The sequence below is a fragment of the Oncorhynchus mykiss genome, chromosome 1 (assembly GCF_057628025.1).
Source record: "Oncorhynchus mykiss isolate SJ-2025 chromosome 1, ASM5762802v1, whole genome shotgun sequence".
NCBI lineage: Eukaryota > Metazoa > Chordata > Actinopteri > Salmoniformes > Salmonidae > Oncorhynchus > Oncorhynchus mykiss.
In genome coordinates this window covers 46,927,487-46,953,204 of record NC_143022.1, presented here as the reverse complement: position 1 = coordinate 46,953,204, position 25,718 = coordinate 46,927,487, and the positions used below count along the sequence as shown (strand labels likewise).

General features: G+C 44.5%; 1 protein-coding gene across 12 annotated transcripts in view; it reads left to right on the top strand.

The window, feature by feature from the left end:
- LOC110523755 (F-actin-monooxygenase mical2b) overlaps positions 1-25,718 on the top strand; it is a 90,159-nt gene that overhangs the window by 17,584 nt on the left and 46,857 nt on the right. For all 12 annotated transcript variants that reach the window (XR_016495358.1, XM_090232419.1, XM_090232409.1 and 9 more), the window contains 7 exons: positions 1,196-1,312; positions 2,723-2,824; positions 3,842-3,997; positions 9,966-10,066; positions 10,955-11,212; positions 23,737-23,852; positions 24,549-24,675. Coding sequence is in view for 11 of the 12 variants with exons in the window: in XM_090232419.1 (XP_090088545.1) it covers positions 1,196-1,312; positions 2,723-2,824; positions 3,842-3,997; positions 9,966-10,066; positions 10,955-11,212; positions 23,737-23,852; positions 24,549-24,675 (977 nt within the window). In the remaining variant the exon portion in view is untranslated. The remainder of the gene's footprint in view (positions 1-1,195; positions 1,313-2,722; positions 2,825-3,841; positions 3,998-9,965; positions 10,067-10,954; positions 11,213-23,736; positions 23,853-24,548; positions 24,676-25,718) is intronic.

The following is a 25,718-nucleotide window of genomic DNA, read 5'->3' as shown; positions in this document are numbered from 1 at the left end:
ATACATCTCCCTGCTACTTCCTTGCCTTAGATAACATGCAAAGTTGAGGAGCCCATAAATGCAAATGTTGTGTGTTTTTCAAACCAATGCTGCCAGATAGTGACCTTCTGGTGTCCTTTATCAGGGTCATAAATACTGCTTCTCACGTTAACTTATGAAGTTGAAAACAGACTTACCAGCTGCTAGCTAGCTACACCTATACCTCAGAATGGAATCAGTCATGTGGCAATTCACAACCTTGTCTCTAAGCCTAGCAAGGCCACAGGTTATTGGATATTGTGTGTTGATGGATATGTGTTAAAGCCCCCATGCAGTTTTTTTTAATGATCACTATGTCTAACAAATCACTGTTTATTTCATGAAAATAACACCAAAAACATTTTTTTATCATTTATTTCCCTGAGCCTCATTTTGCCATTGAAATGCTCAGTCTGATTGTGTGGGCGTGTCGATACATTTACATTTGTATTTCCATAAAAGTCCGATTGGCGGTGATGGGTACTGACTTCTAAACTTGAAATATCCTTATTCATGCTACTGAGGGAGAGAGGGTAATGCAGAAAGTTTACATTCTGTCAGAACATATTGTTAGATATTAGGTATCCTATGGAGAGAAGGGCCACAGTCTGGTTTCAGTCAACAGATAAGGTAGGAGGACAGCTGTGAGATGGGGAGGAGGGAGGAATTTGGGCTGAGGTCAGATGAAGTGAGAAAGAACAGGCATCCCTTAAATCCTGTCTAGCAACGGATGTATTTGTTGTCCAGATGTGTAAGGCTTTGTCTTAGGTAGCTGTGATACCCAGTTGGTGAATTAACTTGGTTTGAGCTTTTACTAGCCGTTCGTGGGCTTATTTCTAATCTAACAGCGGATAGGATTATTTAGACTCTAGAGCCTACCCTTCTTACGCCTTCAAAGTAGGAGGATGCATATGCAAATAAAAGATGATGGTGGTGATAGTCAGAATGATCAGATCAGATTGTGATGTGATTGGATCTGGGCCAAAAACTCCATCCCACCTGTACAGGCTGAAAATCCAGGAATTATTTTTCAAACTGCTCTTACACAAAAAGGCGTTTAACATATTTTTCATAATGGGAAAATACTGTATCAGTAAAATCACTTTTTTTTTATATATATATATTTTTTAGAACTGCACTGCCACTTTAAATATACCTGATCTGTTTGTCTATGAAGGTATTCGCCAGCTCCAGCTCATGCTGCTGAAGGTCTCCCTCATCGTGGGAGTGGAGGTCCATGTTAATGTGGAGTTTGTTAAACTGCTGGAACCACTGGACAACCAGGAGAATGAAGGTAACTATTTATTTTTTTGTCCGAAAATACAGCTTTCTGTCCCTACACTTTTGAATCTGACCCAGTGGTATCAGGTCCGGCATCAGTTTGTGAAAGGAAGTATCAGAACTTCAAACCTCCATTAGGGCTTGCACAAGTACCGTATAATTGTGTAACCTACGATTATGGATGAAGAACATCATGAACCCCACCACCACCATTTGGGCTGTTGAGTTGGTTTCAGAGGTAAAATGGTGTAGCAAACGAGTCTTTGGTTGCTTAGGCAATGCCCCCCCCTCCCTGCGGCAGCACATTTATATATTTCTTGCTTAATTATTTTGCTATTCAAATGAATATAATGGTGACCGAGGGTCATTTGGCTGAACAACAACCATCATTCAAAATTCCATGACTGTCACAAGCCTGGCCTTCATGCCATGGCAATCACTAAACAGCTGTGTTTACAACAAACAATTTATTTCTGTTTTATTTTACTGTTATTTCATGCTTGCATATTTGTCATAAATCTGCTTTTTACATTGTTATTCTGCGAATTATCAGCTTGCAATGTTGCTTGCCTAATTTGAGTTGATGCCAAAAACAAGCCCATTGTATATTTATGAAGCCGTATTTCAAAGTTCTTCAGAGTCCCTAAGCTTCACCAACTGTCCCATTCTTTTGATTTTGAACATTGGATTTAAACAAGCGTCCTGTTTTTCTCCCGGTTATTTCTTCAGTAGCATGTGGTGGCAGACTTGTCACTGGATGGATAAATATAGAAGAAGACAGAAGGAAGACTAGCCTAAATTTAGGGTTGCAGTGTGTCCTTCTCTGCAGCAGTGACCGTGTCCTTCAGGGGGTACCTCAGGAGAATGGGCCTGGCGTGTTTCTGTAAGACGGTGTGGCACGAGTGTTGAGCTGATATGGAGAGGGTCACTGTTTTCGCTCTGCATCATTGCCACTTACCACGCTGCATTGTGAAAGATTGCAAACCCCCAGCAAGACTCCAGCTATATGGGCTCCCGAGTGGCGCAGCGGTCTAAGGCACTGCATCTCAGTGCAGGAGGCGTCACTACCTGGTTCGAATCCAGGATGTATCACATCCGGCCATGATATTGGGAGTCCCACAGGGCGGCGCACAATTGACCCAACGTCGTCTGGGTTTGGCCGGGGTAGGCAGTCGTTGTTCTTAACCGACTTGCCTAAGTTAAATACAAATAAAATAAATAGTTGCAGAGAACTTGGCTATGTATTTAACCGTGCCCTCACATTAATCTAAAAGCACCATGTAGTGACTCGTCATCCAATAACAAACTCGGATGAAACCTTAACAGTCATGGAAAACAGGAAATGTTTACAATATATTGCTGTATTCGTGACATGCTGCTGTCTCGAACGCTTGTCTAATACTGTATCTTCTCCTTTTCCCAGGGCTTGGATGGAGAGCTGAGATTAGACCATCAAACCACCCCCTCACTGACTATGAATTTGACGTGGTGATCGGTGCGGATGGACGCAGAAACACGCTAGATGGTGAGAACACACGATGGAGATGTTAATGTTTGACTGTTTTAACATTGACAGGAGCCTGGAAGACCCTTGGTGCACAGCTAAAAGTTGCACACCTGAACATTTTCAACTACAGAGTTTCACTCATCCATAAAATACTAGACAGGGAAAGTCCAATAGAAATGCACGCAAACAAGGTGTTACAGTATGTGAGAGGAAAAAAGCCTGAGGGAATACATGCACGTTTACACAGTGGATTGCTTCTAGCATACATTGAGGGAGCCCTTTAAAGCTATGGTTCAAAACACAAGTCATTCATTTTATAGGAACTGAGGTTGCTGAGTTGGGGCGAGATGGTGCGACGCTCCTTTTTTAGCTCCAAATCCTTCCTGTTGACAGTTTGAGCTGCACTCCAAGGGCACATTGGCTGACTGGTTTTGATTGTAGTGACTAGGGGCGCAACTTTCACTGGGGACGGGGGGGGACGGGGGGGGGGGCGGGGCATGTCCTCCCCACATTCTGAAATTAATATATATATTTTTTAATTATGTCCCCCCACTTCTAAAACCGAAGTTGCACCCCTGGTAGTGTCTACTACTCTTCATCTGCAGTTAACTCTAGTTAGCACTGGCTACATTTGAACTGCATCAGAGCACTTTGCCCAGAGGTCTACCTGGGAGCCTGAGAAGGTAAATGGCTTGTATACAGACTGACCCTGGTCATGTGACAGGTGAAAGTCAATTGCAGTATTGGCATCAATCTTGAGTGTAGTCTAACTGCACCTAAGAAGGGAAGCAAAATGGGTAAATAATCACCCAGACAATTATTACTCAAAGTTCAAAGGTAGTATTTTGCAATTCTACCATCGTTTAAATTTTTTTTGCTTAATCTGAACCTTCATCAGTCTGTTTATTACATGGTGCTATAAGAATAATACAATACAATTATTACTCTGATTTATTACATAATCTGACCCAGTTTAATATAAAATGATTGACTTCCAAAATGTTAAGCAGAACAATAACAATACTTTCCCCTCAGGTTTCAAGAGAAAGGAGTTCCGGGGTAAGCTGGCCATCGCCATCACAGCCAACTTTGTCAACAGGAACACCACGGCCGAGGCCAAGGTAGAGGAGATCAGCGGAGTGGCCTTCATCTTCAACCAGAAGTTCTTCCTGGAGCTCAAAGAGGAGACAGGTGGGTCCTCTACCAAACCTGACCCCCAACACGCTTGCATTTACCCTTCTCCAGGGCAATGACCTATAGCCTGGTCTGTGATCTCTTTGTACAGTCTTGCCAATGACCATAGTTGTCAAGACAGCACAAACAGATCTGCGACCAGGCTAATTGACCTTCTATTTACCTTTTTTTGGAATTCTGATTCCCTAGGTGTCATCACATCAGTCCAAACTAGTGTGGCTCCTACAAAAAAGGGAGTGTTGCGTTTACGATGACGTACCAGCCTGTCGGGTAGATAAGATGTGCTTTGCCATGCTAGAACACCATGGAGGATCCTGTGCTGCTGATTTCTCTGTTTGCTTGGCTTTGTGAGGACAGTTGGCTCAGCAGTGAAGACAGGCTGGAATCCCTTCCCGTCCAATACCCTCTTAACTTCTTACGGATCATTGGGACGCTAGCGTCCCACGTCGACAACATCCTGTGAAATTGCAGAGCGTCAAATTCAATTTACAGAAATCGTAATATTAAACATTTGTGAAAATAAGGGTCCTACATCATTTAACTTCTTACGGCTGAGATCCCGTTATTGGGATCGATATGACAACAGCCAGTGAAAGTGCAGGGCACCAAATTCAAACAAATCTCATAATTATTTTACACCATTTTAAAGAAACTTGTTAATCCCACCACAGTGTTCGATTTCAAAAGGCTTTATGGTGAAAGCACACCATCTGATTATGTTAGGTCCGTACCTAGTCACAGAAAACACAGCCATTTTTCCAGCCAAAGAAAGGAGTCACAAAAAGCAGAAATAGATTAAATTAATCGCTAACCTTTGATCTTCATCAGATGACACTCATTGGACTTCATGTTACACAATACATGTATGTTTTGTTAGATAAAGTTCATATTTATATCCAAAAATCTGTTTACATTGGCGCATTACGTTCAGTAATGTTTTGGAAGCAAAACATTACTGAACATCAGGTGATTTTTGCAGAGAGCCACATCAATTTACAGAAATACTCATAATAAACATTGATAAAGATACAAGAGTTATGCATGGAACTTTAGATAAACTTCTCCTTAATGCAACCGCTGTGTTAGATTTGAAAAAAGCTTTATGGAAAAAGCACACCATGCTATAATCGGAGTACGGCGCTCGGAGAACAAAACAAGCCATACAGATATCCGCCATGTTGTGGAGTCAACAGAAGTCAGAAATAGCATTATAAATATTCACTTACCTTTGATTTTCATCAGAATGCACTCCCATGAATCCCAGTTCCACAATAAATGTTTGTTTTGTTCGATAAAGTCCATTATTCATGTCCAAATACCTTTTTTTTTTTTTTTTTTTTTTTTGCGCCTTGAGTTCACAAATCCAAATTCACGACGCGCAGACCAGACAAAGTAAAAGAAATCCATTACAGTTCGTAGAAACATGTCAAACGATGTATAGAATCAATCTTTAGCATGTTTTTAACAAATCTTCAATAATATTTCAACCAGAGAATTCCTTTGTCTTTAGAAATGCAATGGAACACAGCTACCTCTCTCTCAGGAGCATGCCTGAATGAGCTCATGGCCTTCTGGCAGACCTCTTACTCAATCAACTCTCATCTAGTGGAAGCCTTAGGAAGTGCAATCGGACCAAATTTTAAGAACAAATTTTAAGACCAAAATTGACACTATCTCGGATCGGCAAAGAGTTGAAAAACTACAAACCTCAGATTTCTCACTTCCTGGTTGGATTTTCTTCTCAGGTGTTTGCCTGCCATATGAGTTTTGTTATACTCACAGACATCATTCAAACAGTTTTAGAAACTTCAGAGTGTTTTCTATCCAAATTATCTACTGATAATATGCATATCTTAGCTTCTGGGCCTGAGTAGCAGGCAGTTTACTCTGGGCACCTTATTCATCCAAGCTACTCAATACTGCCCCCAAGCCATAAGAAGTTAAAAGCGTAACTTGTTAATCCACCTGCTTTGTCAGATTTCAAAAAGGCTTTACGGGGAAAGCACACCATGCTTTCCCCATCTGAGGACAGCGCCCCGCAAGAAAAAGCATTACATACATTTTCCAACCAAGCAGATGCAACACGAAAGTCAGAAATAGTGATAAAATAAATCACTTACCTTTTGAAGATCTTCATCTGGTTGCAATCACAAGGGTCCCAGCTACATAACAAATGGTCCTTTTGTTCGATACAGTCCATTATATCCCAAAAAAGTAAGCTTCAATGGTGCGCTTGACTCCGTAATCCACCGGTTTCCCTCGTTCAAAATGAATCCCGTAAATTACCAAGTTCTTCTAAACAAGTCAAACAACATTCCTAATTAATCCTCAGGTACCCTATTATGTAAATAAATTATATAATTTAAGACGGAGAATACCGGAGACCGGAATACGCTACAAACACTACAGCCAAAATGGGAGCCTCTTAGAAAAACAACAAATTCTAGCTAATTTTTCAAAAAACAAGCCTGAAACCATTTCTAAAGACTGACATCTAGTGGAAGTCCTAGGAACTGCAATCTGGCAGGACTTGGTTTTATATTCCCATTCCCAGCCATTGTAATCAGAGGTGAGCTGAATAAATTTTTTGGGATGGATTGTCCTCGGGTTTATGCCTGCCATATCAGTTCTGTTATACTCAGACATTATTTTAAGTTTTGGAAACTTCAGAGTGTTTTCTGTCCAATACTACCAATTACAGTAGGGAGAAAAAGTATTTGATACACTGCCGATTTTGCAGGTTTTCCTACTTACAAAGCATGTAGAGGTCTGTAATTTGTATCATAGGTACACTTCAACTGTGAGAGACGGAATCTAAAAAAATCCAATAAACCACATTGTATGATTTTAAAGTAATTAATTAGCATTTTATTGCATGACATAAGTATTTGATCACCTACCAACCAGTAACAATTCAGGCTCTCACAGACCTGTTCTCCACTCATTACTTGTATTAACTACACCTGTTTGAACTCGTTCCCTGTATAAAAGACACCTTTCCACACACAATCAAACAGACTCCAACCTCTCCACAATGGCCAAGACCAGAGAGCTGTGGAAGGACATCAGGGATAAAATTGTAGACCTGCACAAGGCTGGGATGGGCTACAGGACAATAGGCAAGCAGCTTGGTGAGAAGGCAACAACTGTTGGTGCAATAATCAGAAAATGGAAGATGTTCAAGATGACGGTCAGTCACCCTCGGTCTGGGGCTCTATGGAAGATCTCACCTCGTGGGGCATCAATGATCATGAGGAAGGTGAGTGTTCAGCCCAGAACTACACGGCAGGACCTGGTCAATGATCTGAAGAGAGCTGGGACCATAGTCTCAAAGAAAACCATTAATAACACACTAGGCCGTCATGGATTAAAATCCTGCAGCGCACGGTCCCCCTGCTCAAGCCAGCGCATGTCCAGGCCCATCTGAAGTTTGCCAATGACCATCTGGATGATCCAGAGGAGGAATGGGAGAAGGTCATGTGGTCTGATGAGACAAATAGAGCTTTTTGGTCTAAACTCCACTCACCGTGTTTGGAGGAAGAAGAAGGATGAGTACAACCCCAAGAACACCATCCACCCATGGAGGTGGGAACATCATTCTTTTGGGTTGCTTTTCTGCAAAGGGGACAGGATGACTGCACCGTATTGAGGGGAGGATGGATGGGACCATGTATCGCAAGATCTTGGCCAACAACCTCCTTCCCTCAGTAAGAGCATTGAAGATGGGTCGTGGCTGGGTCTTCCAGCATGACAACGACACAAAACACACAGCCAGGGCAACTAAGGAGTGGCTCTGTAAGAAGCATCTCAAGGTTCTGGAGTGGCCTAGCCAGTCTCCAGACCTGAACCCAATAAAAAATCTTTGGAGGGAGCTGAAGGTCCGTATTGCCCAGCGACAGTCCCAAAATCTGGAGAAGGTCTGTATTGAGGAGTGGGCCAAAATCCCTGCTGCAGTGTGTGCAAACCTGGTCAAGAACTATAGGAAACGTATGATCTCTGTAATTGTAAACAAAGGTTCCTGTACCAAATATTAAGTTCTGCTTTTCTGATGTATCAAATAGTTAGTGGGGCAAGAAAGTATTTAGTCAGCCACCAATTGTGCAATTTCTCCCACTTAAAAAAGATGAGGCCTGTAATTTTCATCATAGACAAAATGGGAGAAAAAAAATCCAGAAAATCACATTGTAGGATTTTTAATGAATTTATTTGCAAATTATGGTGGAAAATAAGTATTTGGTCAATAACACGTTTCTCAATACTTTGTTATATACCCTTTTTTGGCAATGACAGAGGTCAAATGTTTTCTGTAAGTCTTCACAAGGTTTTCACACACTGTTGCTGGTATTTTGGCCCATTCCTCCATGCAGATCTATAGAGCAGTGATGTTTTGGGGCTGTTGCTGGGCAACATGGACTTTCAACTCCCTCCAAAGATTTTCTATGGGGTTGAGATCTGGAGACTGGCTAGGCCACTCCAGGACCTTGAAATGCTTCTTACGAAGTCACTCATTCGTTGCCCGGGTGGTGTGTTTGGGATCATTGTCATGCTGAAAGACCCAGCCACATTTCTTCTTCAATGCCCTTGCTGATGGAAGGAGGTTTTCACTCAAAATCTCACGATACATGGCCCCATTCATTCTTTCCTTTACACGGATCAGTCGTCCTGGTCCCTTTGCAGAAAAACAGCCCCAAAGCATGATGTTTCCACCCCCATGCTTCACAGTAGGTATGGTATTCTTTGGATGCAACTCAGCATTCTTTGTCCTCCAAGCATGACGAGTTGAGTTTTTAGCAAAAAGTTATATTTTGGTTTCATCTGACCATATAACACTCTCCCAATCTTCTTCTGGATCATCCAAATGCTTTGTTACTTTGGTCCCAGCTCTCTGCAGGTCATTCACTAGGTCCCCCCGTGTGGTTCTGGGATTTTTGCTCACCGTTCTTGTGATCATTTTGACCCCACGGGGTGAGATCTTGCGTGGAGCCCCAGATCGAGGGAGATTATCAGTGGTCTTGTATGTCTTCCATTTCCTAATTGATCCCACAGTTGATTTCTTCAAGCCAAGCTGCTCACCTATTGCAGATTCAGTCTTCCCAGCCTGGTGCAGGTCTACAATTTTGTTTCTGGTGTCCTTTGACAGCTCTTTGGTCTTGGCCATAGTGGAGTTTGGAGTGTGACTGTTTGAGGTTGTGGACAGGTGTCTTTTATACTGACAACAAGTTCAAACAGGTGCCATTAATACAGGTAACGAGTGGAGGACAGAGGAGTCTGTGAGAGCCAGAAATCTTGCTTGTTTGTAGGTGACCAAATACTTTTTTCCACCATAATTTGCAAATTAATTCTTACAAAATCCTACAATGTGACTTTCTGGATTTTTTTTCCCCTCATTTTGCCTGTCATAGTTGAAGTGTACCTATGATGAATATTACAGGCCTCATCTTTTTAAGTGGGAGAACTTGCACAATTGGTGGCTGACTAAATACTTTTTTTGCCCCACTGTATGTCATGCAATAAAATGCAAATTAATTACTTTAAAATCATACATGATTTTCTGGATTTTTGTTTTGGATTCCGTCTCTCACAGTTGAAGTGTACCTATGATAAAAATTACACACCTCTACATGCTTTAAGTAGGAAAGCCTGCAAAATCGGCAGTATATCAAATACTTTTTCTCCCCACTATATGCATATCCTAGCTTCTGGGCCTGAGTAACGGGCAGTTTACTTTAGGCACCTCATTCATCCAAACTTCCGAAAACTGCTCCCTAGCCCGAAGAAGTTAATGAAAGGTTCGGCCCCATCACTCACATGGATCATAAGATGCACACTGTATGTGAAACATGATCCACTGGGCGAATCCCTACTGTACAGTTGGTCAACTAATACAACCACCCCACTGGTTGTACGGTCAACATGATGAAGGACATAAAGGTGTTAATTCATCTTTGTTTTCTTGTTGTTGCAGGGATTGACCTGGAGAACATCGTGTACTACAGAGACAACACACATTACTTTGTGATGACTGCAAAGAAGCAGAGTCTGCTGGACAAGGGGGTCATCATTCATGTGAGTGATGTTTGTTTTGCTCCTTTGTTTTCACTTTCCCCATATGTGATTCACCCACTCTTCTAATCCCCAACAGTTCAGATATTCACAGCTGTGCCATTGTGCCCTATCTGCCAGAGGGTGCTAAATCTCAGCCCTTTGTTTGAACTGGGAATAAAAGCACAGAACAAGATACATTGGAGTGGAGTGAGAGAGGAAAAGGTGTTGCTGGGTGAGAAGGAATCTGGCACCTGTGTGTGTGTCTGGTCTCTGAAGGCTTGTTTTCATTTATTTTCTCCTTCAGTGAAGATGGACTCCTCATCCTTCCTGCTCTGAATGTGACTGTGTGTAGTCTTTAAGCTCTCGTCATAGCACTGCTGCCTTGACTGGTTCAAATTGTCGGCTAGCTCTTGGCTTATATTTTAAATTGTACAATGGAAATGTTTGATAAAAGAATATGATGGGGATTTGCATGTGAGGGCGCTGATCCATAACAATAATGTAGTAGACTTGTAATCCCTGTAATTGCTTGCTACCTGAGGTGAAACCTGTCCCTTTGTTTCAGCAGCTGGTTAAAAAAAACAGACTTGTACTATGTAGTTTTTCAAAGTCTGCTTACGTGTTCAGAAATGTTGAACAAAACTGTCTAGGGCAACTGTCTAGGGCAACTGTCTAGGGCAACTGTAAAGTCTTTAGGGCCGGTTGCCATCACCTCAGTCTAATCTACACATGATGATGAAGAGGTAGGTAGGTAGGGCCCTGATGTTTTCCTGACCATATGATCTGACCAGGAGAATCTTAAGCCCCAGTTATAGTCTCCAACTAGGACTTGGTAGAGGTGGCACTCTGATTCTTTCGGAGCAATACCATTCATTTTCCATCAACCCGCCCTGTTTCTTGGTCCTGCAGGATTACATTGAAACAGAGAAGCTGCTGGGCCAAGACAACGTCAACCAGGAGGCTCTTCTCTCCTACGCCCGCGAGGCGGCCGACTTTGGCACCAACTACCAGCTGCCCTCTCTGGACTACGCCATCAACCACTGCAACCAGCCCGATGTGGCCATGTTCGACTTCACCTGCATGTGCGCCTCAGAGAATGCGGCGCTGTTCAGGGAGAAGTGCGGACATCAGCTACTGGTGGCTCTGGTGGGGGACAGTCTATTGGAGGTGAGGGGGCTTTACGTCATACTGATGTTGTGGGTGAAATGAATACACATTATGTCACACCATAGCAAAATGGAGTAAAACATTTTGCAGCAAAAACCAAAGAAATGCCTTTCTTATTGGACAACTTCAGGTTTTCCCCCTCCCTGTTAAGTCTGTTTTCATCCGTATGGTGTGCTGGGATATAGATTACTGTTCATTTAATTTCTCATGCTAGTCAATTCTCAAAGCTTTGTCTAAATGCCTCTAAAGTCACAGGAGCCAACAGTACATTTATTTTATTGGGATCCCCAATGCTGCCAAGGCAGCAGCTCCTCTTCCTGGGGTCCAAACATGGAAAAAAAAAAAAAAAAAGAATAATATACTGTGGCAGACCAGGGGGTTGGGTCAAAACGTTTACAAAGATCAGACACGGACAGAGTAGAATTAGCTCCGTATCAAAGGTATTTATTAAAATAAAAGTCCAAAAGAAAAGAACCGGTCTCCCCCAAGAGACCCTCTCCGGGCTACCGTCTTCTGGGCTCCGGGTCTTTCTGTATCCTGTGGGGATTAAAAACTGAACTCCCTCCTGTTACCTCTGATACCGTCCCCGACTATACAGGAGTCCTTTCCTCCCCCAGTCTCTCCCCCGAGTGCTGCTCTTCTTGAGGCTTTATGGGACTTGTACAGCTGGTGAGCAATCAGCCCTTGATTACTCACCAATCCCCAATCAGCCCCAATTAGTCTTGGCTGGAGAGCCTGTCGAGACCTGGCACGTCCAGCAGATCCCCCCCCCCTCGCCCTAACTCTGTCGGGGAGGGGACTGTCATCAGTGCGATGTATGTCGCCCTTCTCGATAGGGCATCCGCGTTTCATGCATCCCCGTTTCTATGCTTCGCCCCTAACCTGTGTACAACAGAAAAAGAGAGTCGTTGAAGGGACAAGAACCACCTGGTGACCGGATCGTGTGTCCCTTCCAGACCAGGGGAGCATGGTCCGTGACCAGTGTGAAGTGGGTACCTAACAGGTAATACTTGAGTGCACCACATGTATCTGGGACAGAACGGCCTCTAGTCATATGCATCCGTCTGGACCAACATCGGCAGCTGGAAATTGGGCAATACGAGAATCGGATGGGAGCAAAGCGCTTCCTTCAGGCGGCTGCACGCCGCTTCTGTCTCGTCTGTCCATTTCACTGTTTTCGGGAGGCGGACCCTGGTTAGATCATTGAGGGGGAAGCTATAGCCGCAAAGTTGGGGATAAACCGGCTATAGTATCCTGCCAGTCCCAGGAAGGACTTGACCTGTGTCTGGTCAGGTGCCCTTTCCAACCTTGCCTGTGGATGAGGATATCATCCAAATGGGCGAAGAACTTTGTTCATCAGTCTCTGGAATGTGGGTGGGGCTATGTGGAGACCAAACGGGAGCACCTGGTACTGATGCAATCTGTTTGGTGTTGAAAACGCCGTCTGGGGATCAAGACCAACACCCTGTCTCCCACTTGGAGTTCTCGGGGCTGGGCTCCCTGATTGTAGGCTTGGGCGCGTTGGACATTCTCCATATGTTCCCTCACGACTGGCCATATGGCTGTCATCCGCTCCCTCATTGTCTCCACGTGCTCTACCACGCTACGTAAGGGGGTCAGTTGGGCTTCCCACACCTCCTTGGCGAGGTCCAGTAGGCCGCGTGGCCTCTCCCCGTAGAGGAGTTTGAAAAGGGAACCCCGTGGAGGACTGGGGTACTTCTTGGATTGAGAACATTAGGTGGAGTAGTAGTTGGTCCCAGTTCTTCCCGTCCTGCTCGATGACCTTCCTCAGCATTTTGTTTGAGCGTTTTTTTTTTTTTTTTTAACCGCTCGACGAGCCCATCTGTCTGCGGGTGAAAGGAGGTCCAGATCTGCTTGATCTGCAGGAAAGCACACATCTTTCCTTAGGCGGGACAAACTCAGTAACTTGGTCTGTCAGGATCTCTTTCGGGATGCCCACCCAGCTAAAGAAGTGGAACAGCTCCTGAGAGATTCCCTTGGACACCGTCGCCAATAGGGGAATGGCCTCTGGATACTGCGTGGCATAGTCTACAATTAACAGGATGTACCGGTGTCCTCGTGCTGTTTTTACCAGGGGTCCCACTATGTCCATGGCGATGCATTCAAAGGGAACCCCGATGATCGGTAGGGGGACCCGTGGGTTTCGGAAGTGTGCCTTTGGGGCAGTCATTTGACGCTGCGACAGTAGTCTTCCATGGCCCTCCTCATCCCGGGCCAGTGGAACCGGGCGGTGATCTGTTCCCGGGTCTTCTCCATTCCCAGGTGCTCCCCCAACAGGTGGGTGTGGGCCAGCTGAAGAACAGTTCCCACATACCGTCGGGGCAGCAACAATGCCTCTCGAAGTTCTCCCTGTTGGCGCGACACCTGATACAAAAGGTTATTCTTGATTTGGAAATGGGGGGATATCGCCAGTCACTCACCCCCGGAAGTAGCTGTCCATCCACTGCTATCACTTGGGCTACAGCAGGTTTCAAGTTAGGGTCCTCCCACTGGGCCATCCCGAATTGTCCCCTCAGTTGGCCCCCAGGGGGTGTCTTGACTGGCCCCTGGAAATTGAGGAGGGGGAGGCTGGTCTCTTCCTCCTGTGGTTCCCCGGGGGGGGGGGGGGGGTCGGGTTCCAGCACCCCCTCTGACTCCGGACCCGTAGATACAGGTTTGTCAACCGTTTGCTTCCGGGCCGCACAGGCGATGGGTCGTCCTCACTCTCATCTTCGGGTGGCTCGTACCTTCTTCCTCAGCTCGTGACCCCACAGGGCCGCGAACAGTAGACAATCTCGTCCCACTAAGAGAGGAACCAGCAACTCTGGTACAGCACCCACCATCATCTGGCAGTTCCCTTGTGGCGTCACGATGTTGGCCCATACGGTTGGATACCGCTTTGTGTCCCTGTGAACACAGGAAATGGACATCTCCCTACCACGTTCAGTCTCCTGGTTCAGCAGGGTTGTGGTTACGAGGGTAAACATACTTCCGGCGTTTTAATAGAGCTTCCGTGTCATGTCCATCAACCTTCACCGGGACCATGGGTGCAGTTGATTCGTGGTGTGTCCAACAGGGGGTGACGTAGTTCACTCCGTGACCCACCTCGCTTCCGGGGCTTGCTGATGGCATCAACTCCTCTCAAGCTGGGGAATTCCAGGCCATGTGCCCCCGGGTGCCACACTCAAAACGCCTCCTTTGGTCTTTATCTACCTGTGGTTGTTCGTGGCAGGTCGGCCCAAACACAGCCGTCTCCCTACGGGTTTGCGGTCCTTTGGCGCTGCCGACTGTCGGTTCGGGGTACCCAGCAGTGGGGCTGTCCTTCCGACTCCTTCAATGAGTCGCTGACTCGGCCCAGCTCCCACTCAGCAGGACCTGAGTATTTCTAATGCATCTCCACTGCTTCCAGGAGGCCCTCCAAGGTCTGGGGCGTGCATAGACTCGCTGCCCTCTTCATGTCGTGGGGTAGTGCCCGTTGGATGCAATCCTGGACCACTTTGTCTAGGATGGAGGTGGGTATGTCGGTTAGGAGCCATCCCCTGGTGACGCCAGCAGACTGGCCCACTTCTGCCTCGGCCATCCTTCCAGTAGTGCTGTCCGTTCAAATGTACAGAGCTAGGTTTCAATGTCATCTTCTGTTAGCTGACCTGCTCTACGCCACAATACATAATATCCTGCCTCTCCCTGAAGCTTCAGAAACACAAGATGGCTCCAGCCCTACGAGCTGTTCCGGCCACCCACCTACATAATACAATAGGTAATACATTGCAATTTGTTTTATTTTTTTAATTAATCTTTATTTAACCAGGTAAGCTAGTTGAACAAGTTGTCATTTACAACTGCAACCTGGCCAAGATAAAGAAAGCAGCGCGACACAATCAACAACAGTTACACATGGAATAAACAAGTGTACAGTCAACACAATGGAAAGAAAAGTCTATATACAGTGTGTGCAAATGGCGTGAGGTAATAACTGGACGGCAATAAATAGGCCATAGTAGTGAAGAAATTACAGTTTAGCAAATTAACACTGGAGTGATGGATGAGCAGATGATGTGCAAGTGGAAATACTGTTGTGCAAAAGAGTATAAAAGTAAATACAGTATGAGGTAGGTAGATTGGGTAGCCTATTCACACATGGGCTATGTACAGCTGCAGCAAATGGTTTACTGCTCAGATAGCTGATGGTTAAAGTTAGTGAAAGAAATATAAGTCTTCAGTGATTTTTACAAAAAAACATTATTATTTTTTTTTTGTGCAATTTGTTCCAGTCATTGGCAGCAGAGAACTGGAAGGAAAGGTGACCAAAGGAGGTGTTTGCTTTGGGGATTACCAGTGAGATATAACTGCTGGAGCATGTGCTATGGGTGGGTGTTATCATGTCCGGTGAGCTGAGATAAGGCTTTACCTAACATAGACTTATAGATGACCTGGAACCAGTGGGTCTGGCGATGAATATGTAGCGAGGGCCAGTCGACTAGAGCATACAGGTCGCAGTGGTGGGTGGTACAGTGGGACAAAAAAGTATTTAGTCAGCCACCAATTGTGCAAGTTCTCCCACTTAAAAAGATGAGAGGCCTGTAATTTTCATCATAGGTACACTTCAACTATGACAGACAAAATGAGGGGGAAAAAATCAGAAAATCATTGTAGGATTTTTAATGAATTTATTTGCAAATTATGGTGGAAAATAAGTATTTGGGCCCCTACAAACAAGCAAGATTTCTGGCTCTCACAGACCTGTAACTTCTTATTTAAGAGGCTCCTCTGTCTTCCACTCGTTACCTGTATTAATGGCACCTGTTTGAACTTGTTATCAGTGTAAAAGACACCTGTCCACAACCTCAAACAGTCACACTCCAAACTCCACTATGGCCAAGACCAAAGAGCTGTCAAAGGACACCAGAAACAAAATTGTAGACCTGCACCAGGCTGGGAAGACTGAATCTGCAATAGGTAAGCAGCTTGGTTTGAAGAAATCAACTGTGGGAGCAATTATTAGGAAATGGAAGACATACAAGACCACTGATAATCTCCCTCGATCTGGGGCTCCACGCAGGATCTCACCACGTGGGGTCAAAATGATCACAGGAACGGTGAGCAAAAATCCCAGACCCACACGGGGGGGATCTAGTGAATGACCTGCAGAGAGCTGGGACCAAAGTAACAAAGCCTACCATCAGTAACACAATACGTCGCCAGGGACTCAAATCCTGCAGTGCCAGACGTACTGGCTTAAGCAGGGGGACACATGTCCAGGCCCGTCTGAAGTTTGCTAGAGAGCATTTGGATGATCCAGAAGAAGATTGGGAGAATGTCATATGGTCAGATGAAACCAAAATATAACTTTTTGGTAAACTCAACTCGTTGTGTTTGGAGGACAAAGAATGCTGAGTTGCATCCAAGGAACACCATACCTACTGTGAATCATGGGGGTGGAAACATCATGCTTTGGGGCTGTTTTTCTGCAAAGGGACCAGGACGACTGATCCGTGGAAAGGATGAATGGGGCCATGTATCGTGAGATTTTGAGTGAAAACCTCCCATCAGCAAGGGCATTGAAGATGAAATGTGGCTGGGTCTTTCAGCATGACAATGATCCCAAACACACCGCCCGGGCAACAGAGTGGCTTCTTAAGAAGCATTTCAAGGTCCTGGAGTGGCCTAGCCAGTCTCCAGATCTCAACCCCATAGAAAATCTTTGGAGGGAGTTGAAAGTCCGTGTTGCCCAGCAACAGCCCCAAAACATCACTGCTCTAGAGGAGATCTGCATGGAGGAATGGGCCAAAATACCAGCAACAGTGTGTGAAAACCTTGTGAAGACTTACAGAAAACATTTGACCTCTGTCATTGCCAAAAAAGGGTATATAACAAAGTATTGAGAAACGTGTTATTGACCAAATACTTATTTTCCACCATAATTTGCAAATAAATTCATAAAAAATCCTACAATGTGATTTTTCTGGATTTTTTTTTTTCTTATTTTGTCTGTCATAGTTGAAGTGTACCTATGATAAATTACAGGCATCTCCTTTTTAAGTGGGAGAAGTTTCACAATTGGTGGCTGACTAAATACTTTTTTGCCCCACTGTATATGGGGCTTTGGTGACAAAACAGATGGGACTGTGATAGACTGCATCCAGTTTGCTGAGTAGAGTATTGGAAGCTATTTTTGTAAAAGACCTCACCGAAGTCGAGGATCAGTAGGATAGGTTTTTCGAGGGTATGTTTGGCATTTTATTGCATGACATAAGTATTTGATACATCAGAAAAGCAGAACTTAATATTTGGTACAGAAACCTTTGTTTGCAATTACAGAGATCATACATTTCCTGTAGTTCTTGACCAGGTTTACACACTGCAGCAGGGATTTTGGCCCACTCCTCAATACAGACCTTCTCCAGATCCTTCAGGTTTCGGGGCTGTCGCTGGGCAATACGGACTTTCAGCTCCCTCCAAATATTTTCTATTGGGTTCAGGTCTGGAGACTGGCTAGGCCACTCCAGAACCTTGAGATGCTTCTTACAGAGCCACTCCTTAGTTGCCCTGGCTGTGTGTTTCGGGTCGTTGTCATGCTGGAAGACCCAGCCACGACCCATCTTCAATGCTCTTACTGAGGGAAGGAGGTTGTTGACCAAGATCTCGCGATACATGGCCACATCCATCCTCCCCTCAATACGGTGCAGTCGTCCTGTCCCCTTTGCAGAAAAGCATACCCAAAGAATGATGTTTCCACCTCCATGATTCACGGTAGGGATGGTGTTCTTGGGGTTGTACTCATCCTTCTTCCTCCAAACACGGCGAGTGGAGTTAAGCTCTATTTTTGTCTCATCAGACCACATGACCTTCTCCCATTCCTCCTCTGGATCATCCAGATGGTCATTGGCAAACTTCAGATGGGCCTGGACATGCGCTGGCTTGAGCAGGGGGCCCTTGCGTGCACTGCAGGATTTTAATCCATGACTGCGTAGTGTGTTACTAATGGTTTTCTTTGAGACTGTGGTCCCAGCTCTCTTCAGGTCATTAACCAGGTCCTGCCATGTAGTTCTGGGCTGATCCCTCACCTTCCTCATGATCATTGATGCCCCACGAGGTGAGCTCTTGAATGGAGACCCAATCAGGGTGATTGACCGTCATCTTGAACTTCCATTTTCTAATAATTGCACCAACAGTTGTTGCCTTCTCACCAAGCTGCTTGCCTATTGTCCTGTAGCCCATCCCAGCCTTGTGCAGGTCTACAATTTTATCCCTGATGTCCTTCCATAGCTCTCTGGTCTTGGCCATTGTGGAGAGGTTGGAGTCCGTTTGATTGTGTGTGGAAAGGTGTCTTTTATACAGGTAACGAGTTCAAACAGGTGCAGTTAATACAGGTAATGAGTGGAGAACAGGAGGGCTTCTTAAAGAAAAACTAACAGGTCTGTGAGAGCCAGAATTCTTACTGGTTGGTAGGTGATCAGATACTTATGTCATGCAATAAAATGCAAATTAATTACTTAAAAATCATACAATGTGATTTTCTGGATTTTTGTTTTAGATTCTGTTTCGAACAGTTGAAGTGTACCTATGATAAAAAATTACAGACCTCTACATGCTTTGTCAGTAGGAAACACTGCCGATTTTTGCAGGTTATCAAATACTTGTTCTCCCCACTGTGTATATATTACACACACAGAGAAAAGAGTCGTCCCGAGAATTGATCCCTGTGGTGATAGGGGTTGCAACAATGGGGGTGGATAATTTTCAGAAAGAGGGTCCAGATTGTCTAGCACAGCTGATTTGTACGGGCCCAGGTTTTGCAACTCTTGCAGAACATCAGTTATCTGTATTTGGGTGAAGGAGAAGCTGGGGAGGCTTGGGAAAGTAGCGGATTGTGGATCTATTGGTGGTGAGTGTTACCTAGCCTCCGTGCAGTAGGCAGCTGGGAGGAGGTGCTCTTTTTCTCCATGGACTTTAGTGTCCCAGAAGTTTTGTGGAGTTTGTGCTACAGGATGCACATTTCTGTTTGGAAAAAGCTAGTCTTTGCTTTCCTGACTGCGTGTATTGGTTCCTGACTTCCCTGAAAAGTTGAATATCGCAGGGACTATTCAATGCTAGTGCAGTCCGCCATAGGATGAGTTTGTGCTGGTCGAGGGCAGTCTGGTCTGGAGTGAACTAAGGGCTATATCTGTTCTTCCTTCTACATTTTTTTTGAATTGGGCATGCTTATTTAAGATGTTGAGGAAATTACTTTTTAAAGAACGACTAGGCATCCTCGACTAACAGGATGAGGTCAGTATCCTTCCAGGATACCCGGGCCAGGTTGACTAGATACATCATTGTATTATTGAGCGTTTGACAGGGATGAAAGGTGGTCATTTGACCGCGGATGCAGGCAATGAGGCAGTGATCGCTGAGATCCTGATTGAAAAGAGCAGGGGTGTATTTGGAGGGCAAGTTGGTCAGAATAATATCTGAGGGTGCCCATAGCTACGGATTTAGGGTTGTGCCTGGTGGGTTCCTTGATAACTTGTGTGAGATTGAGGGCATCTAGTTTAGATTGTAGGACTGCCGGGGTGTTAAAACCAGTTGCGACGAGCAAACCCGGATCCGGGATCCTATTTATAGCCTCAAGCTCATTACCATAACGCAATGTTAACTATTTATGAAAATCGCAAATGAAATAAATATATTAGCTCTCAAGCTTAGCCTTTTGTTAACAACACTGTCATCTCAGATTTTCAAAATATGCTTTTGAACCATAGCTAAACAAGCATTTGTGTAAGGGTATTGATAGCTAACATACCATTAGCCTGGTATTCAGCATGCAACATTTTCACAAAAACAAGAAAAGCATTCAAATAAAATAATTTACCTTTGAAGAACTTCGGATGTTTTCAATGACGAGACTCTGTTAGATAGCAAATGTTCAGTTTTTCCAAAAATATTATTTGTGTAGGAGAAATCGGTCCGTTTTCAAGTTTGGCTGAGAAAAACCCCTGAAAATTCAGTCATAACAACGTGAACTTTTTTCCAAATTAACTCCATAATATCGAAAGAAACATGGCAAACGTTGTTTAGAATCAATCCTCAAGGTGTTTTTCACATATCTATTCGATGATAAGTCACTCCTGGTTTCTCCTCTGTTCAAAATGGAAAAATGCGCACACCTGGAGATTGCGCAATAGTTTCGACGGAGGACACCCAGCAGACACTTGGTAAATGTAGTCTCTTATGGTCAATTTTCCAATGATATGCCTACAAATACGTCACAATGCTGCAAACACCTTGGGGAAACGACAAAGTGTAGGCTCTCTCCTTGCGCATTCACAGCCATATAAGGAGACATTGGTACACAGCGCCTCAAATCTGTCTCCCTTCCTGTATGAAATGTCATCTTGGTTTCGCCTGTAGTATTAGTTCTGTGGCACTCACAGACTATCTTTGCAGTTTTGGAAACGTCAGTGTTTTCTTTCCAAAGCTGTCAATTATTTGCATAGTCGAGCATCTTTTCGTGACAAAATATCTTGTTTAAAACGGGAATGTTTTTCATCCAAAAATGAAATACTGCCCCCAGAGTTTCATGAGGTTAAGCATATCCCAGTTTAAGTCACCTAACAGAACGAACTCTGAAGATAGATGTGGTGGCCTTCGAGCCAGGATTCAGACACGGCAAGGACATCAGGGTTGGCGGAGTATGCTAAAGCAGTGAGTAAAACGAACTTGGCGACGAGGCTTCTGATTTTAACATGCATGAAACAAAGGCTTTTTTGGTTACAGAAGTCAACAAATGAGTGCCTAGGGACACAGGTCCTGGGTTAACCTCCACATCACCCGAGGAACAGAGGAGGAGTAGGATGGGGGTACGGCTAACGGCTATCAAAACTGGTTGTCTAGTGCGTTGGAGACAGAGAATAAAAGGAGCAGATTTCTGGGCGTGGTAGAATAGATTCAGGGTGTAATGTACAGACTGGTATGGTAGGGTACGGGTATAGTGGATTTAAACCCAGGCACAGAGTGATAAGAGGTTCCATCTCTGGAAGGGCTAGTTATGCTGGGTGAGGTCACCACATGTGTGGGAGGTGGGACAAAGGAGGCATGTTGAGTGGGACTAGGGGCTCTGCAGTAAACTATGACAATAATAACTATCCTAAACAGTGTACAAGGCATATTGACATTTGAGAGAGACAAAGCGAGGCATAAAGCAATCACAGGTGTTGATAGCTAGCTAAGTCAACAACGGGTAAGACAACAACCAGTACAATGGTGATGAATGGGCAGAGACGATAGCAAATATATAAAAAATGGCAGTCTCTTCAGAGTCCCTGTTGTGCCGCAAGGTGTTATCTTTAAAAATGTATATATATGTTTATATATAATATATGTATGGTTTTATTTCTAGCTTGAGTTACCTGGGGTGGCAGAGTTCCATGTAGTCATGGCTCTATTTAAAACGGTGTGTTTCCCAGCCTCAGTTCTCGACCTGGGGACTGTGAAGAGACCTCTGTTTGCATGTCTTGTTGTACCGATGAGTGTCTGAACTGTGTTCCAACTGCTTTAACAGACAGGTCGGTGCCTTCAACACATCAATACCTCGCACAAAGACCAATAGTGATGCAGTCAATCAAGAGATACATGTAACTGACATTCACCCCCCCACCCACCCCCCGTACATCTAAATGCAGTATGTGCCACTTTCTTCTGGACCAACTGCAATTTACCAATGGCCCTCTTTGCCACACATGACCACACAACTGGGCAGTAGTCCAGATACAACAAAACTAGCACCTGTCTGGTCGACTGAGATGTCAAGAAAGCAGAGCAACTCCTTAACATTGTCACGAACCGGCTCATAGTACGCAACAAAAAGGTGATAATATGTGGTGATAATAAATATATTTTTGTTGATAATAAATATGTTATTCCTTAACTGAGGAAATGTAAATACAATTAACAGTGGTGTGTGTGTAGTGAGTAATCCATAGTGTAAGTGTGTGGTTGCATGCATAAATGTGATAATGAGGTGTTGAAAGGAGCCAAAGCAAACAACCAAAAACTAACAGTGTCTGCATGGAGAGTCTCCTCAATGAATGGGGAAGAGGTGTATTTATCTCGGGACATACCCGGACGAAAAAGATCGTAAGCTGTCATGGTCAAAACATAGACTTGGTTGCTGAAATGGGTTAGAGGTCTGTCCATGTTCTGACGACCCTCCCAGCTCCGCTTGCCGACATCCTAATAAGGAAAACAAGAGTCAAGACAAAGAATACGGCAGACAGAGTGGGAGGGTCGTCACAACATGGACAGACCTCTAACCCATTTCAGCAACCAAGTCTATGTTTTGACCATGACAGCTTACGATCTTTTTTATTTAATTTTAAATTTTTATTTTACCTCTATTTAACTAGGCAAGTCAGTTAAGAACACATTCTTATTTTCAATGATGCCCTAGGCAGAACGACAGATGTGTACCTTGTCAGCTCGGGGATTTGAACTTGCAACCTTCCGGTTACTAGTCCAACCCTCTAGAAACTAGGCTACCCTCCAGCCCCATTTTGGGTTACACCCAGCTGTTGCTCAATAACCACGTTATTCAATATTACATCCTAAATTAAGCTTAGCATTGAGTGAGTGATTTGTCCCAAAAACGATGCTTTTAGTTTTTTATATATATTTAGCACCAGCCTATTGCTAGTTACCCATTCTAAAACTGACTGAAGCTCTGTTAAGTGTTAGTTATTTATTTTATTGTCGTAGCTGACGTTTACTTTTGAGTCGTTAGCATTCATTGAAACACAAGCTTTATTCAAGGACATTGGAAAGTCATTAGTAATAACAGAAAACAATTGCCCAAGCCGGCTGCCTTGTGGTACACCACAGAAAACCCTCTGTGTTCTATTAGATCGGTAACTCTCAATCCATAAGGCAGATGATGCAAATCCATAACACAAGTAATTTTTTTTCAGCAATAGTTTATGATCAATGATATCAAAAGCTGCACTGATGTCTAACAAAACAGCTCCCAAAATATTCTTACTATCAGTTTCTTTTAGCCAATCATCAGTCATTTGTGTCAGTGCTGAGCGTGTTGAGTGCCCTTCTCTATAAGCATGATGAAAGCCCGTTGTAAAATAACTTTTTGATCAAACATGATTATTTTCAAAACGTTTGCTAAGCCCTGGTAACAGGCTGATTGGTCAGCTATTTGAACCATTAAAGGGTGCTCTGCTATTCTTGGGCAGCGGAATGACCTTTGCCTCCCTCCAGGTCTGAGGGCACACATCGTCTTCTAGGCTTAAATTGAACATGTGGCAAACCGAAGTCACAATGTATTCTGCTACCAACCTCACTAATTTAGCATCCAGGTTGTTAGTACCAGGTGGCTTGTCACCTCTTCTTACAGTAGATCAGATGAGCATTTTTCTTCCCACACATATTCCCTTTAGGCAGTTTGAGAACATTCCTAGCTTGCTTGATGTCGCTGAACAATCAGTGTGTCCTGCTTTGTATGCGTGTAGTGTGTTGACCCATGTTCTCTCTGTCTATAGCCCTTCTGGCCCACGGGGACAGGCTGTGCTAGAGGGTTCCTGGCTGCCTTTGACACGGTGTGGATGGTAAGGGGCTGGGCGCAGGGCAAGACCCATCTGGAGATCCTGGCAGAAAGGTACAGTAGGCTGGAGATGTTTACATATGAGATTCTAATGACGGCTTTCTGTGTGGCGCAGCGGTCACTACAGACCCGGGTTCGATCCCAGGCTGTGTCACAGCTGGCCGTGACCGGGAGACCCATGAGGCGGCGCACAATTGGCCCAGCATCGTCCGGGTTAGGGGAGGGTTTAGCCGGCCGTGATTTCCTTGTCCCATCATGCTCTTGCGACTCCTTGTGGCTGACTTCGGCCGCCTGCGGGGCTGACTTCGGCCGCCTGCGGGGCTGACTTCGGCCGCCTGCGGGGCTGACTTCGGCCGCCTGCGGGGCTGACTTCGGCCGCCTGCGGGGCTAAGTGAGCAGTGTGTCAAGAAGTAGGATCGACCTTCGCCTCTTCCGAGTCGTAAGGGAGTTGCAGCGATGGGACAAGACTGTAACTTCCAATAGGATATCACGAAATTGGGGAGAAAAAGGGGATTATATTGACATTTTCTTAATCCAGGTTAGGAGAGACCAGTTCCAGTCACTTTGGAAAAAATTGCTATCAGGTTTCTACATTCAAATTATGATTTAGATCCATATTGCTACATGTTAGAAACGTTTGGTTATCCTATTAGTGGAAGTGATTTTGTGTTTGTCCCACTGTATGACAGGTAATCTGTTGCTCTGGTTTTAACAGAAAATGAATGATTTCATCTCATGACATGTTTGTAGGGAGGGCCTCTACAGGCTATTACCCCAAACAACGACAGAGAACATCTCAAAGAACTTTGATCAGTACACCATAGACCCGGTAACACGGTACCCTAACCTCAACTCCAGCTGTGTCAAACCACATCAGGTTCGTCTGAGATGGAGAATACCTCACATTTATATTTTAAACAGATAAATTGTCTTGTCCTATTTACAGTGTATTCAGACCTCCTGACTTTTTCCACATTCTGTTATGTTACAGCCTTATTCTAAAATGGATTAAATTAACCCCCCCCCCTCATTAATCTACACAGAATACCCCATAAAGAAAAAGGTTTTTAGAAATCTTATTTACATAAGTATTAAAACCCTTTGCTATGAGACTTTAAATTTATCTTCGGTGCATCCTGTTTCCATTGATCATCCTTGATGTTTTTACAACTTGATTGGTGTCCACCTGTGGGAAATGTAATTGTTTGGACATGATTTGGTAATGACATGACACGGTTTATGCTCTGACATGCACTGTCAACTAAGTCATGAGGTCGAAGGAATTGTAGAGCTCTGAGACAGGATTATGTCGCAGCACAGATCTGGGGAAGGATACAAAAAGAAATAAGCAGCATTGAAGGTCCCCAAGAACAGTGACTTCGTTAATCTTAAATGGAAGAAGTTTGGAACCATCAAGACTCTACCAAGAGCTGTCCGCCCTGCCAAACTGAGCAATCGGGGGAGTAGGGCCTTGGTCAGGGAGGCGACCAGGAACCTGTGGGTCACTGACAGAGCTCCATAGTTCCTTACTGGAGATGAGAGAACCTTCCAAAAGGACAACCATCTCTGCAGCACGCCACCAATCAGGCCTTTGTGGTAGAGTGGCCAGATGAAAGCCGCTCCTCAGTAGTTTCCCATAAGACACCTAAAGAAACAAGATTCTCTGGTCTGATGAAACCAAGATTGAACTATTTGGCCTGAATGCCAAACATCACGTCTGGCATCATCCCTAAGGTGAAGCATGGTGGTGTTAGCATCATGCGGTTGGGATGTTTTTCAGTGGTACTGGCTGGGAGACTAGTCAGGATCGAGGGAAAGATGACCAGAGCAAATTACAGACCGGTCCTTGATGAAATCCTGCTTTAGAGGGTTCAGGACCTCAGACTGGGGTGAATGTTTACCTTTGTCCAGGACAATGAC